Source organism: Pezoporus wallicus, unplaced genomic scaffold (genome assembly GCF_028554395.1).
Source record: "Pezoporus wallicus isolate ANWC-B61680 ecotype Strahan unplaced genomic scaffold, APGP_CSIRO_Pwel_v1 contig_8839, whole genome shotgun sequence".
In the NCBI taxonomy this organism is placed as follows: Eukaryota; Metazoa; Chordata; class Aves; order Psittaciformes; family Psittacidae; genus Pezoporus; species Pezoporus wallicus.
The window spans coordinates 41,298-56,213 of record NW_026641258.1 but is presented as its reverse complement, the minus strand read 5'-3'; the positions used below and the strand labels follow the sequence as shown (position 1 = coordinate 56,213).

General features: G+C 40.2%; 1 protein-coding gene across 12 annotated transcripts in view; it reads right to left on the bottom strand.

The window, feature by feature from the left end:
* TNRC6B (trinucleotide repeat containing adaptor 6B) overlaps window positions 1-14,916 on the bottom strand; it is a 78,555-nt gene that overhangs the window by 22,344 nt on the left and 41,295 nt on the right. For 10 of the 12 annotated variants that reach the window (XM_057422762.1, XM_057422765.1, XM_057422760.1 and 7 more), the window contains 5 exons: window positions 11,770-14,103; window positions 10,321-10,479; window positions 6,904-7,082; window positions 5,640-5,714; window positions 4,349-4,394 (listed from right to left, as the gene is read on the bottom strand). In XM_057422762.1, the coding sequence (XP_057278745.1) occupies window positions 4,349-4,394; window positions 5,640-5,714; window positions 6,904-7,082; window positions 10,321-10,479; window positions 11,770-14,103 (2,793 nt within the window). The remainder of the gene's footprint in view (window positions 1-4,348; window positions 4,395-5,639; window positions 5,715-6,903; window positions 7,083-10,320; window positions 10,480-11,769; window positions 14,104-14,916) is intronic. The other 2 variants (XM_057422767.1, XM_057422773.1) reach the window with 1 other exon arrangement.

The following is a 14,916-nucleotide window of genomic DNA, read 5'->3' as shown; positions in this document are numbered from 1 at the left end:
TTACATCATCCAAGCCTACTGAGCAAGCACATGTACTTAGATATCCTATATGTTGCATATCAATGTACATATCATAAGGTGTTGCACGTGAATGCTGTATCTGGTTATGGTTTTGTAACGTATTTACAACAAGACAGCTGCATGAATTGCATCTGAATCAATAGAAAATGGAAATTAATTTCCCAGTCTTTACAGCTGACTTGAGTGTTCAGTGATCTGCAGAGGCTGCAATTAATACATTAAAAAAAAGAAATACAAAGGTGGCTGTCAAACAGAAGAAAGGAAAGGATGGAATATTACGTGGTCCTGACTAACTAATTACTGTAGCAAACCTCATGCTTCAGGACCTACATACTAGGAGGGATTTCAATGGAAAATGCGGTATCCTGTTTTCAAAGCAAAACAAGCTCCCCACTCAAAGGATTTGACAGAAAAATAATTTTAAAAGAGGAAGCAGACCTGCCTCAGGCATGCTACTGATCCATATCTCTTCTGCCTTGGTCACTAAATAAGAGTCACTCCAGCACCTTGCAACGACAGCAACACAGTTTTCAAAGAAGATGACTGAGACCAACATAGTAAGAGTTACCTACTGACAAGTGAAACTCTTTCACAATGCATGATGAGCAAAGCCAAGGTGCTCCATACATACCAAAGTTTTATTCAGTATGTTTGGTTCCCAAGCACAGATTTTACTCTAAGATCAATGTGCATTTATCCATAAATTGGGAAAATACCATGCTGGGAGTTCTCATTAGGATAACCTGGTATGTTGTAAGCCTGACTGAAAAATCAGATGAAGCACAAGCCTACTTCATAAGTAAGTCCAGCATTTAAAGTTTAGAAGTAGATACAGGCTGAGCAAAAGTTTATAGCTTTCCACAAGCAACTTCCATAAGCAACAAGAGTGAAACAGCTAAAGAGATCAGTAACAGAAAAGCATCAGGAAGATGTCACATTCTTTAACTCTGAAATGGAATACAAACTATAATAAATGCCTCTACCCAGGATCAAGGATGCCACCATTAATGATTATACTAAATTTAAAGAAGTGGAACAGATCAAAGTATGCAAAGACAAAGTATACAACGTTTCAGCATAATTCCACAGGATATGCTGAGCCTCAGCCATCTTTACTCAGAAGGCCTTATGGCCTTAAGGTACTTGAAAGCACAAAGTTCTAAAGGATCCAAAAGTTTAATTCGGCACTGAAGAACTATGAGAGCTATTATCAGCATAATCCAGGCTACCATCCTCTTCAGTTGTATGTTTTTAGATCTGTTCTCTGACAACAGCATCTGAAGGCAGATGAGAACTGAATATCCAAGAAGACAACTTACCTCTGTCTAGAAGATCTTTAGAGAACCATGATACAGTCAGAGCCTGAATTCTAGAGACGCTGTACTAAGTCAAAGTGCAGAGATCAAAAAAAAATCTCTTACCTTCACCAAAACTATGTTGTGCTGTATACACACATGCTTTAACACCTCTTATTGGGATCCTTAACTATTCAGAGAAAGAAAGCAACTTTGTGGAAAAAAAAAAACAAACAAAAAACGAACTACATAATCCTCTATGAAGTGTGATATGCATTTTAAGAATGTAATGGATTCTAAGCTGAGAGAAACTGCAGCTATTTGGATTTCATTAGAGCAATAAATCTGGAGTTGATGTTAGATGTAAGTCTTGACTACCCCAACTCTACTTTTGGTACAAAGATTAATGAATATTCCCAATAAATGAAGTTTTCGGTTGGGAAAAACCTGACTACAGCATCACACAGGATGCTACAACAGTGGCAGATGAGGAAGTACTAAAGCTGGTGACAGCACTGATGCAAAGAGGGTTAATATCAGAGCAGACTTCTTGCAAGGCATAATACCGGAATAATCTGGTCAACAATACTAGAAAGGCACAGAAGAAGTATGGCAGAATCAGAATGGCACAGAAACTGCCGTAACAGCACAAGGGCCAGTTTCACAAGAACTGCTTCCTGTAGTCGCAAAAATGTACTATTCAAATCAAGAATTAATATTTACACTGCTTGCATTTGCAGGGTTTGAACTTGTGCTACTGAGTTTTCCACTGCTACCAAAAGTCCTACAGTATAGGTTCAATTTCAATCATGTGGCCATCATATCACTCAGACAGAAGACAGACAGAAAGTAGCATTCACTACTGCATTACTTTCTGGGGCTGGGGGAACACATCAGACTAGTCAACTGTCTTGACATCTGTAAAAACATCAACCCCAAGGTGGCATTTATCTAGGAGCAGAACACACAGCTTCCCCACTGTCACTGTTTGCTATTTAGATTAAAAAAATAATAATAATCCATAAGTGAAACAAAAAGTTGCCACAATGACAGGACTGAATGCACCAAACTTAAATGTATATGATGCTGAAAAGGGACGATACTTAATATTTAGCACACATCCAGTCACACACCTGAAGATCAACTTCTATGGCAGGTAATATCTCAGGAGTACATAGATTATATCCTTAATGTTGGATACAGTCAACTCATATCACAGACCTCATGCTATTCTAGCATACAGCAATGAAATTTCAGAACATACTCTGAAAACTTGACTTGTAAACACCAATTTTAGTTGATCCAGTGATCCCACAGACTGCAGCCTGGCTCAGAACTACTTTTGCAGGTGGTTCTTCAGAGATACCACCAAGGGATCATAAGTAATTAATTCAAATTACACTCTCCCACAGGAAATTTAGAACCACCAGCAGAAAAAGCATTGGTTCCAAGTCAATCACCTCCTCCAGCCAGCCTTCTCCTTCTTACCAAGTCCTTGCTGTGCTCTCGGCAGCTCTTTATGACTGTATGTGTCCCTATTTTAACTGAGGTAGACACTTTTGGCTCTTAGGCAAAAGTAGCTGAAAATAAGCTGCTTGGTACCAGAACGTTTTTAAATATGAAGCAAGTAAAATGGTTACTGTGTGACAGCATACTGTAGGTCTCAGGGATAATCCCAGGAGAGTCAGAATCAATGGTGTCCACATCTTCATAACAAACTTGATTTGCACTGATACAGGGATCCCTTCCACCAAGAGAACCACCACATACACACTCCCCTGGAGCCCATAGGGCATACCTCATCTACACAGGAAATTCACTGTTCTAGATGAGAGCTGAGAATACTAATGCTACTTCGGCATACCATTCATTGGAATAAGAATTACAAGACCTCTGGCTTTTGCCATTTTAACTGGAAAGAATTTAAGGCCTCTGTGACGTTCCCAACAGTTACAGAAATAGAATTAACATCTCCAAAGTTGTTGTTAGCTTTGTCCAGAGGCAAAGTCCTTTAAGTGGACTAGACGATCCGTCCTCCTAGCTATGGGTACGCGATGGATCTTCCTGCCTCTGTAGTTTTTGAAGAATCAAAACCAGAACAGATGTTAGAACAGGAATGAAACCCTATTTCCCTTCATAAGTATCAAACGCTAACCTTACTAAGCCTTTAAAGACTTGATAACAAATAAAATACAACAATCGAAATAGCAGGTTTGGATCATCTCTTTTTTAACATGCATTTTAGGGATCCTGTAGGGAAACCATCTCAAGTGGCAGAAGATTTCAGGAACCTGTGATATTTCCACTGCAATAATTTGACAGTGAACATTCAGAGACAATTTGGAGAACAAATGCAAAACCAAATCTGATTCCAAGATTTTAAATCAGTATTTCTGTGAAAGTGCACTATTTAGTTTGCTAAAGAAGAAAGTTATGACAAATTAAAAGGTGATTAAATGGGATTAATCCAAGTGGTCAATTCTAACTCCCATTTAAGACAGTGTTTTCCACACAGCCCATCCCACTTAAGCTGTGTGCAGTGTTGTGGTGAGGCTATGAAGAGTGAAAAATCTAGTTCTACTGAGCAGTAACTTGTAACAGCTTGAGGCAAAGCAATCGAAGAAATCAACTGCAGAAGACATTCTCTCTCACATCACCTCCAGGGACCTATGGTAATTGGGATGTTCTACTGCCAAAAACCAGTCCTCCTCTTCCACCAAATGAAAAGGGATCTTCACTTTCTTGAAACGGTAACAATGAAAACAAACTACATGTATCAAAACGGTCTTACAGAATGTCCCCTTCCACAAGTTATACCTCCATTCTGTACAAGTACATATCCCAGTCTTGCCTAGCAGTATCAGCTGTGTAACTATTCAAAGTCTACAGTCAAGGCACTGGATGCTATAACTCTACCCTTCTATTTGAGGAGTGCTAAAATCAAGATCAAACCTTTCCAAAACACAGCATGTCACCCACATAAAAATATTACATATGATCTCATATTTCAAATGCACTTAAACTATACTCACCTACAGACAAGTCCATCTTACTGCCTGGAATGTCCTCAGTTTGACTCTGGAAGAAAAAAAATTCAGTTCTGAATTCTATGAAATGCTGAGGAATGTTTCAGAAAGGTGAAATGAAGGAAAGGCATGCTTGTGCCAATCAAACTTTTGTTTTAAACTGAACACAAGGATTCTTGACATCATCCTGGACACAGCTCACCTCGACTCCCTAATGTTGTGTGTGACTAGTTTACTCATACGAAACCAGACACATGAACACATGCGACAGGCTGAGAAAGATGGATAGACAGCTGCTCTGCGAAATGAACCTCTGTCCTCATGTGCCAGTGGCTGAGAGATGAAACACTGAAAATAGCGGCCAAAAAGATAGCTCATCCTCATGACCTGTCAAGCCATCAAACCTTGAAAAGTGCTGCCAAGTTATGATTTAGTTGGCAGTCTGGGACAGGGTGTTCCCATAGCTTTCAGAAGCATCTACAGTCTAGCAGGCTGAGTTTGAGCTTGGGAGCCAACAGACATTACAAACTAATCCTAGTCAAGTCAGTGACAGTTTGTACAGCCCCGGGCTTCTCTCAGAACCTCTGCATTATCATCTTCCGCTAGCCTGCATTACATACTATGCCAGCTTCATAGGATGACAGTTGGCACAATATCCTGTAAAATGTTTTAAAAATTAGCATTTCAGAAGTTCTTAAAAAAAAGAAAAAATTATATGTAACTATTTTTAAGGTACCTCTCCGAAGATCTGTCTTTTCATGTGCCATTTGTTTATTCACTTTACCAATCAATCTCTACTGATTAATAATGAGCCCTTTTTCTTCTAAAAAGACCCTGCTACATATTATTTAAAATATAAATAGCCAAGACAGACACAGGGCTGTAAGTCTCCTTTTCCGATAGGTGGCCGAGACTCAGAATGAATAGCCTTGGACTAATAACAGATGTCTGACAATACAGCCAGTAGCCTCTACCCTGAGTGCTCTGAAGAGCGTATTATGAAAATAAACTCCCCCCCCAAGAAAACACCAAATGCTGTTACTATCAAGGAAATTACAAACTCAGAACAAAAGACGTCATAACTCTGAAGAGTCAAAGTAGATCTGGGGGTTTTCTAAGAAGCCATTCTGAAATGCTGAATATTGAGCTATTAAAAGTAGTATAATCAACATACTAGCATAGCAAATGCAGATAAGTAGTTACACACTGTTAAACAGCTGATCTTTTGACTTATTTGAAGTTTACTGACTTCTTTATTTCTAAAAGTTGGATTTCATGTTTTAAAAAATTTACTTACTAGCAAGCCCATATTTGAAAACTGTTTGGATAAAGGGTTCATCCATGAATCACTATTTCCTCCTTTTAATGCGCACTGAAGAGAGGGAGGAAAAAAAAAAGACAAATATTCTTAAGCAACTTTTGGATTTCTTAAATTCTGTTTTTAGAAGTGTCAAATGATCCTGGTTTCAGAGAAACTTATTTCCTGAATAAAACACTAAGTTTTTGCACAGTTGGAAACAGTTACTAAATAATCTGTTTTATAAAATTGTTTACTGTTATGCATACCAAACTGAATGAACACTTCACGTGTATAATGAATGTTTCACAGCTTCAGTCTGGAATCTGCTATTTATGTTACGTATTTTTTTCTCTGTTACAGCCTAGTACATTCTTTAATCCACCACATATACAGAGGTAGACTTCTTCCCTTTAGGGTGATTTCTCTCACATGGGCACTGTGCTGACCTGACTCTCAATCTGACCTTACTGTAATTTACAGGTGATCAAACTGAAAACATTTCAACAAAAAAGAAAAAAATGTGGACAGTTGCGTTGGTGGTTATAATAAAAAGAAGGCTTTGAGTGAGAAAAAAAGTTCACGAGAATAATTTTGCAAAATGGGAATTGTAAAACTCCATACCATGTCACAACTATTTCCATGTCCTAGGAAGCTGCTCTGGACTTGCTTTTTGAGTTTGCCCTGCCTGACTAAAAGTAATCAAGGCATAGTCCTAATATTAATACAGTACCAAGTGTTACTGTAGTAGAGAACTTTAACACAAATGAACCTTAGAAAGCAATTTACTTAGGAGTATAGCCAAACTCCTGCTCCTGTGTGAGGCCAAAGGTCAGTAACAACAAACACAGTTCCGACCTAAACACAGAAGTCAGTAGAAATAAGAAGTGCACATGCCAAAGGAACTGTGGAATTCAAACTCTGGTAGGCTATGCAAAGAGAACTGCAGCAGCCTAACACAGAAAGACATGTCAACAAAAGAAGAGCAGTAGCCTTGGGATACTTACTGCTCCGTTTCATTTAGTAATGCGCTGCAGCTTACATACTAAAGGAATTTGACACTTCTGGCAGATTTGTTAGTCGCAAGAAGTATAATACATTAAAACAAATCAAAAACCTCACATTTTTTACACTGTTGTAATAGGCACCTTTCTATCTGAATTCTGTAATACATTTTTAAAATAAGAACTATTATAATGCTCTAACATATCAGTCATACTGCTTTCAGACAACACAGTAGCTATGAATCATTCAAGCATTTTACCTTCATTTGTGTTTTCTTTCCTCCTTGCCCCCAGCTTGTTGAGTTGTGGGAGGAATTGCTTCCCTGAGAGCCTGCTGTGTTCCAGACTCCTCCCTCCTCCTCCTCTTCCCAGCTGGAATGACGCGTTCCTGTCACTGGCCCATCACTCTCTCCCCAGCCATCTTGCATAGATTTAGAACCTTTAGAAAAAAGAAAGAAGCTTAAAAGCAGTCTACAATATCACGCAGTGGTGATTTGCTACTGAAATATTAGCTGAGATCATCAGAACCCCAAAGGAGTTAAAAAGAAGTGTCTTCACTCTAACAGCTCTAAAAACTTGTGCATGAATCCCCAAACCCAAGAGATTTGGTGGCATGTTAGCATGTCATGTTTTGCAACTATTTTAAAGCAATAAAGATATAATAACCATAGGGACCTCTTCTCGTATACAGATAGAGCTGCACTGGGATTTCTTTCAAAGGCAATATATTATCTTCTAGTGTAAATGAAAGAATTGAAGGAGACTTAAAAACCAAGGGTGCTGAGGACTTTGGTTCGGGTAGTTTATCAATTATTTCTTCTCTTGCTTCAAAACCTTAACACTTCCCTTGCATTAAAGTCTTCCACAAAACTACAGAACTTTAAGGAGTGACAACTAAATAGAATGTGAAGGAAAAGAAGCGACATTGTGCTCCAGTATATGTAACACCGAAAGTAGCTTCATGTGAAAAAAAAACCCAAACTTCTCTGCTTGAATTTCTATTTTAAACAGTGTCACTAAAAAGACTTACGAGCAGTGCTGTTTAAGTAGATAAGCCACTACCAAAAAGCTACAGCCATTTCACCATATCATCTCAATCTAAGATTTTTTCCTTGTTTCTTTTCTTGCTGTTACTCTCTAGCACCGTCAGGCAACTCTGAATTCTAACCTCTGCCAACAAGCCACCAAGAGACCAAATCCTCATCTTGTCTACTGCCCAGCTGTTCTCCTTCCTGCTTAAACTCTTCACTCTGCATATTTATTCCCTGAGCATTTATATCCTTTAAAAAAGATTTAAATCATCATCACCTTTTTCATAACAAATTCTCAAGTTGTCTGGGGTTTGAGTGTGGAAATCAGGGATAAGGATATTAACACACATAGCAGAAAATCTGAATATAAAAAAAGTCTGGAACTGCACTTAGCCTATTAAAGGGAACACTACCTTGATGACCCTGGAAAATAAGCACAGCAGCATTTCATGGCAGTTTAAGAGCTATCTCAAAATCCATCATAAATAACTCAGATACTTCCCAGGAAACATAACTTTTGGAAGTTATTTGTGTACCAAAATTGAGGGCTGCTTAGGAAACATACTGGTCCAAGTACAAAAATTTACCTCTTGACCCTTTAATCATGCTATTTACACAGAAAAGGCTACATTTAAAGATTATGACTTCAGAGTCAAGAACTTCATCTGGAAATGTCATATCAGACAGATAGTCTCTGCAGCTTTCATTTATTTCCAGCCACTGTTTGTTTTTTTTAATATACTACGATCCTGCTTTTAACTACATAACTATAATTATTTCTCTCCATTGACAGCTCTCAGATCTGAGATACTTGAACATGAATCTCGATAGTAGCGTAAAGATGGGTTGTCTGCAGGATTCCTACTTCATTTCCTGCATTTGTTGAGTGAGGAATCACAAAAAGCTATAGAAAGCAAAGGAAACTTTCAAGTTAAAGAGACATAATGGTGTTACAGAAAACTGAATTTATTCCTGCTTCTGCCAGAGGATTCCTATGCAATGCTGATACAACTATGTAAATCCTTTTAACAGGTGGCAAGATCTGTGCTTCCTTTCTTTGGCTCTAATCTCTTCCCGTCACTGCTTATCTCAGTTTCCTGTCCTTACCTTTGACCATAAATTATGCCTTTGCAAGCTCTTTGAGCCAATTTCTTCTTCTAACTTATATAATACATTAAATATCTCCTCTTAATCCCCTGAGTAACACTGCTTTCTTTTGGGTGCCAATTAGAAATGAGTTGAGGGAGCAGTCACAGAACACAGAAAAATTAAGACCTCAGCCCTTGAACTTGTGACCTACTACACCCCAACCTGAAAGAGCCATCAAGGGCAAACTGCCTGTATTTTGCTCCTCTAGAGCTGGGAACAGCTTATGTACAAAACGGTACACATCTGCTGCAGCTTTCTGCTTGTGTCACACATGCAGAGAAGTTAGGACAAGCAAGTGACCATGCATAGTCTTTTAAGTCTCTCTTAAGTACTAACAAGTCCATAGAATTTGGAATGGATCATTAGCATTTCAGAGGCTCTTATTTTGGTCATATGTAGGTGGCTTTTTACAGATGAAAAGGAAAGAGATTCACCTAGAAAAAGTTTAGCATCCTGGGAAGGGCCAAGTTTGTGTAGCAGGCACAGTAAGCACTACTGCCATCCGTGAAAAGCTGCTATATAATATTAACTCTAAGAAAGCAATACTTTTTTCCCAGTTTTGTTTCATAAATGGCCAACTGGGGTGGGAAGAAGGGAGAACAACCCGACAGAACACATCTGAATAGAGCATTTCATTCCAACCAATTACATGTTGCAAAAGCAACTTGTAAATGAAAACAGTTTTACAGTGGGTATCATTACTCAAATTCAGTTAACCGTCATGTATTATCATTATTTCCTATGGGAAACTTCATATCCAAGTTATTACTGGCTTTGGCAGTAACACTGCTATGTTGTATCAGCAGGTGATCGCTTCTGTTTGTTGTACTTCGCTTAAAGAGAGTGAAATAAAAATTCTACAGCTTATATCAGAAGGAATAACTTCCACAAAAATAAAGCTCTTAATACAGCAAAATTTTATCTTCAAAGTGTATTTTTTAAAATATTTCGACATCATCTCATTCATGAGCACCACAGCTGCAGGTAGGTAGTCAGAAAAACAGTAATCCCTTTAGGTTCAACAACAGAAGAAAGTTAAGTTCTCAAGAGATATGATTTTTCACAACCATACAATAAAAAATAATCTATTCAAAGGCAAGTTGCATTACACCTAATGGCCTCCACACTGAAATCTGTGCATTCCCTGATATGATCAGGAAAAGTGATTTATCACTTAACAAATTTGTATGCTGAGTGGGCAGCCAGAGAAGGAAAGACATTTTGAGGAAAAGACACACTTCCTCACTCAGATGCTCTCATGTTTCAACACTTCCACAAATCGGAACTGCCCATTTAATTGCTCGGTTAAGAAATTTTTCATTACCTTAAAAGATGGTTCCAGTCATTTGTAAACAATCATTCATTCATCAGAATCTTACTGATTCAAAGTGTTGCTTCTAGGCCTCAGATAACAATTCCTGCATGGGTGACCCATATCAAAAGCCCAAACACTAAAAAGCACCACTGCAAAGAAATTGGTATCTGGCCTATACTCACTAGATTTCATGGCATTCGGGGCGTTGGAAGGTGCATTCCCCCAGCCTGTTGTTGATGCTGCTGTATCATCTACTTCACCCCACCCGGGACTTGTTTCATTTGGCTCACCCCAGGCGGACGTACCATTATCTGGAGCAGGTGGAGTGCTTTTGCTCCAGACTGCACAAAGGAGAAAGAGTTTTCATTACAGACCGTTTAGACAATGAACTATTCGCTGCAGTGCAGCACCACATCATTCATCTATTACTTCATTCTTTCTGTTGAGGACTTTAGGTTCTCAGTAACATGGATGCAACAGGATTGACAACTGTTCACATCACTGAGAGCAGGCACTAACTTCCATGGATGAAAAGGAAGAGAATGCTATGTTGAGTAATATTCTTCTCCAGGTTAAACACGTACCCTACATCAAATGCTGTCCTATCTGGTGAACTTTTGTGACTAATGAAAAGCACCAGATTAACCCAGGTTTTTATATATGATGAATAAGAACATATTTGAAGTATGTATTAAAACAAAACTATTTTCTTTAAAGCACGTTTATGTCACAGAAGAGATTACATAACAGAAACATCTTAATATATTCCCAGGCTATGTAGCTTTTCCTTGTCCTTATTTCGTAGAATATTTTCCTAAGTATCCTTTACCATACAACATAGCCAAATTGAGCTAAAAAACCCACAGACTAGCTCAAGTGTTAAATGAGTGCTCCAGAGCAAAAAGTTTAACAAAAAATAAGTAAAGAATTTCTCCCCGATTCTCTGATAATAAAATATGAAAGAAATGTGATTTGGCTTGGAAAAAAGGAGGCTCAGGGGATACCTTATCACTCTCTGCAACTATGTGAAAGGAAGATGGAGTGAGGTAGGCCTTCTGTCTCTTCTGCCAAGTAACAAGCAATAGGACAAGAAGAAATGGCCTCAAGTTGCGCCAAGGGAGGTTTAGACTGGAGATTAGGAAAAAATTTATCCCAAAGGAGTTTTCACGAATTGGAACAGGCTGCCCAGGGAAGTGGTTGAGTCACCATCCCCGGAGGTGTTTAGAAGACTTGCAGATGTGGTGCTTAGGGACATAGTTCAGTGGTGGACTTGGCAGTCCTGGGATAAAGGTTGGACTCAATGATCTTAAATGTCTTTTTTCCAACCAAAATTATTCTATGATTCTATAATTCAACCTGTTCTTCAGAGTTCAGATTGAATATGCGCATTTGTCAGCTAACATTTTCTTTCACTGGCAAGCTGACCAGTTTTCAGGTCACAAGTACTGAAGCACAACAAGCAGAGGACCGATTGATTCAAATTTTAAAGACATAAGCAAATATTCAAATAAGAATCTGGTTTTCTCTATGGAATAAAACTACTGAGAATTGGAGGCTACACAAGGATCTCTTACACTTCCAGGTTACATTAAGATATAGGAGCTTGAGGAAGAAAGGAACAAGACTACTACCTGATGCTTGCGATTTGCTAGTCATTGGAGTAGGCAGGCTCTGCTCCCGTGGGGCCTGTCCTCCTTGTGAGTTCTTGTCCCACAGGTTCACATTCTTGTAGTTATAACTGCTAGGATCTCCCCATGCTGAAGTGCCATCATCAATATCCATTTTCCGACTGATTGACTGTGGCGAAGGCTCTTCCCAGCCACTAGGCTCCTCCTCTTTGGGGGCAGCTTGTTGTGGTCCACTGTTCCAGTTTGGGTTTGGAGGTCGCCCGTTACTTGGAGTTTGGGGCGGTGGACCCCAGGAACCAGAAGACTCCTGCTGTTGCTGCTGGTGCTGTTGCTGCTGCTTGTTCCAGGAGTTGGGCTGTCGACCCGTCTCATTCCACGTTGAAGTTCTTTTACAATCATCCCACCCACCTTTTGAAGCAGCGCTTGTATTTGCACCATTACCCCAAGTTCCAATCTCATTCTGCCCACCTTCACCCCAACCAGACACTGGCTTGTTTCCTGTACTTTCCCAGTTGCTGTTCTTTGTTTGGTCAACTTCCTCTCCCCAACCGTTCTTTCCAGAAGACCATCCTTGATTAGACTGCCGTCCACCCCACCCCTGATCCTTACTACTGGAATTCTCATTCCAAGAGGAAGATGATTTTTCTTCTGTTCTTCCTCCTCCTCCCCAATTAGAAGAATTGGGGTTCTTATAGTCATTCCATCCTCCAGTATTTTTGGGGTCCTTCCACTCCGCTGGGGTTGAGAGCTCACCCCATCCAGACTTGATTTGATTGCTTTGGCTGGGTACATCGCCCCAGCCCCCTGAGTTCTTTGTCTGTGTGGCAGAGCTCTCCCACCCCTCAGTTCCTTTATCAGACTTCCCCTCGGGCCGTGGCATCTCTTCAATATCCCACACGGTATCTTGCTTAATTTGGGTTTGGCCCCAGCCCGTGTTTGAAAGCACTCGGGGGTCCAAATCAGTCCTGCTCAGCAAAGTCTGCAAGACTGCCTGGCAATCAGGATGCGTAGGCCTATATGATCGGCGTCCGGAATTGTGACTGTCACTGCTTCCTGCTTTGTGGTTGCTTCCAGTGCTTTGACCGCCAACCTCACTTCCTGCAGAGCTGGAAGATCTTCCCCAACAGGGAGCCTGGGAATTGCCTTGGTTTTCAGGAAGAGGGTGGCCTTTTTGATTGTCCCATGCTCCAGTGCTAGAATTTGGTTGGTTTGGACCACTCCATTCTCCAATCTTCAGTTCATCAGACCCAGACAGCTGTTTCCATTCTCCCTGAGAGACCCCAGATGTTAATTTGTTCCCTTCACCCCATTTGCTTTCATTTGCAAGCTGAGGGCCAAAGTTCCAAGACCCACCACCCGTAGACCGGTTACTGTTATCCCAAGAATCACTTCTTGACCCATTAGGTTTTTGAACAGAAGCTCCTTTCCAGGAGTCCTCTCTATCCTTTCCATTGTTCCCATGGTTTCCAGAATTGCTCTGTCCAGAGGCTGTGTCAGTTCCAGAAGACCCCCTAGCTGTACCCCAAGATCCAACACTCCCAGTCTTTCTTTCTCCAGTGCTTTGTGAAGGGGTGTCAGTGCTCCTGGAAGGGTTCCCCAAGCCCATTTCAAAGGGCATTCCCTTATTCTCCATAGGGTTTGGTGAACTTAAGTTCAAGGAGTTAGTGTTTCCATTTTTTGGTCCATCAGTGTTATGAATTTGAGCCTGTTCTCTGCCAGAGACAAAGTTAACACCCGCATTTTCCATCTTTGACTGCTGTTCCCTAGAGGTCTGACCTACTGTGCTAATCTGTGCATTGGAGCTACCACTATCAGATTCCAAAGTCCCTTTCCTAGAATTGCCCTCTTGAACCAGTGCTGGCCAAGCAGATGGGTTGCTATTTGGGTTAAAGTTGCTGAAGCCAGTACTGGGACTGATTCTATCTTGGCCACTCAAGTTCCTCCAATTACCTAGTCCATTGTTACTCTCGGCAGCAGGGTTGGAAGATTGAACAGATTTAGCCTTGGGATCAGATTTCCAGGCCCCAAGATTACATTCGTTTCCAGCGCTTCCAGACTGGCACTGGCTTCCTTTTCCTTTGTTACTAGTGGTGCTTCCTGGCAGAGCGTTCTTCTCCAGGCCAGGGTTCGAGGCACTGTTGTTATCGGTGGTGTTTTCGGAAGAAGACTCAGCATCTTTGCTGGCAATACAAGGCCACTCTTCCATGTCAGACCCGTCTACAATCACCTTGTCCCAGATGTGAGTTGGGTTGGCGTTGGTGCCGCTGTTGGAGGAGGCTCCAGGACCCCAAGTGGAATTTGCATAATTTGAAGCAGCAGCACCTCCAATTGCTGAATCTAAAAAAAAGCCAAAAACATACCCAAAGACGTCATTAAAAAACAGTGTTATTTTCAAGCACTGAACATCACTAACTACTGTTTTCATTAATAAGAACACTTCCCTCAAACATGTAATAAAGTTGTTTTGGAAGAATATTAGGCTGGAGAACACCACTGAAAATACTGAGGAAGAACTTCAACAAAATTCCCATAAGCATATTGTGGGCATCTGAATTCACCTTTGACTCACTACTTTTACTAACAGTCCAGCTCTAAGTTCAACAGAATAATTATAACCCAGTTAATTACAATTACTGCTCCTGGTTGTAGACTTTTCAAACAGACATTTAGAATCAGCTTCAAATATCTTTTTCAAGTTGATTCTGCTACAAAGAACTTCTTTCAACCCTTTGGAAAACAAACAAATTTGCTTCCAAAAGTTACTGTAAAGTGGAAGAGTCCAAAGCTACATAAATTACAATTCCTACGTAGTAATGTGCAAGCTGCATTCAGTATGTAATTACACCACATCTGTGTCACTGCTATATTTACCCTAGAAACCACAGTTTGTGGTTTTGCGAGCAGCTAAGCTGATCTCTGCCTCTGGATGGAGGCTAGTAAGAGACCTTACTTTTTCTCCTCTCTCACCAGCTCTACCTACTTCAAGTTCCCCAAGTTTCACAGCACATTTGTGACAGTTCTTTACACAAAACTGTCCACTTTTTGATGGGTTAGCTTTTTGCTGGCTTAGCACATTATACAGGGTAACTTGCAAATTCAGTGAGCTTTGGAGTCACTGTAAGAAAATCAGGAGGATGAACGACAATGAAT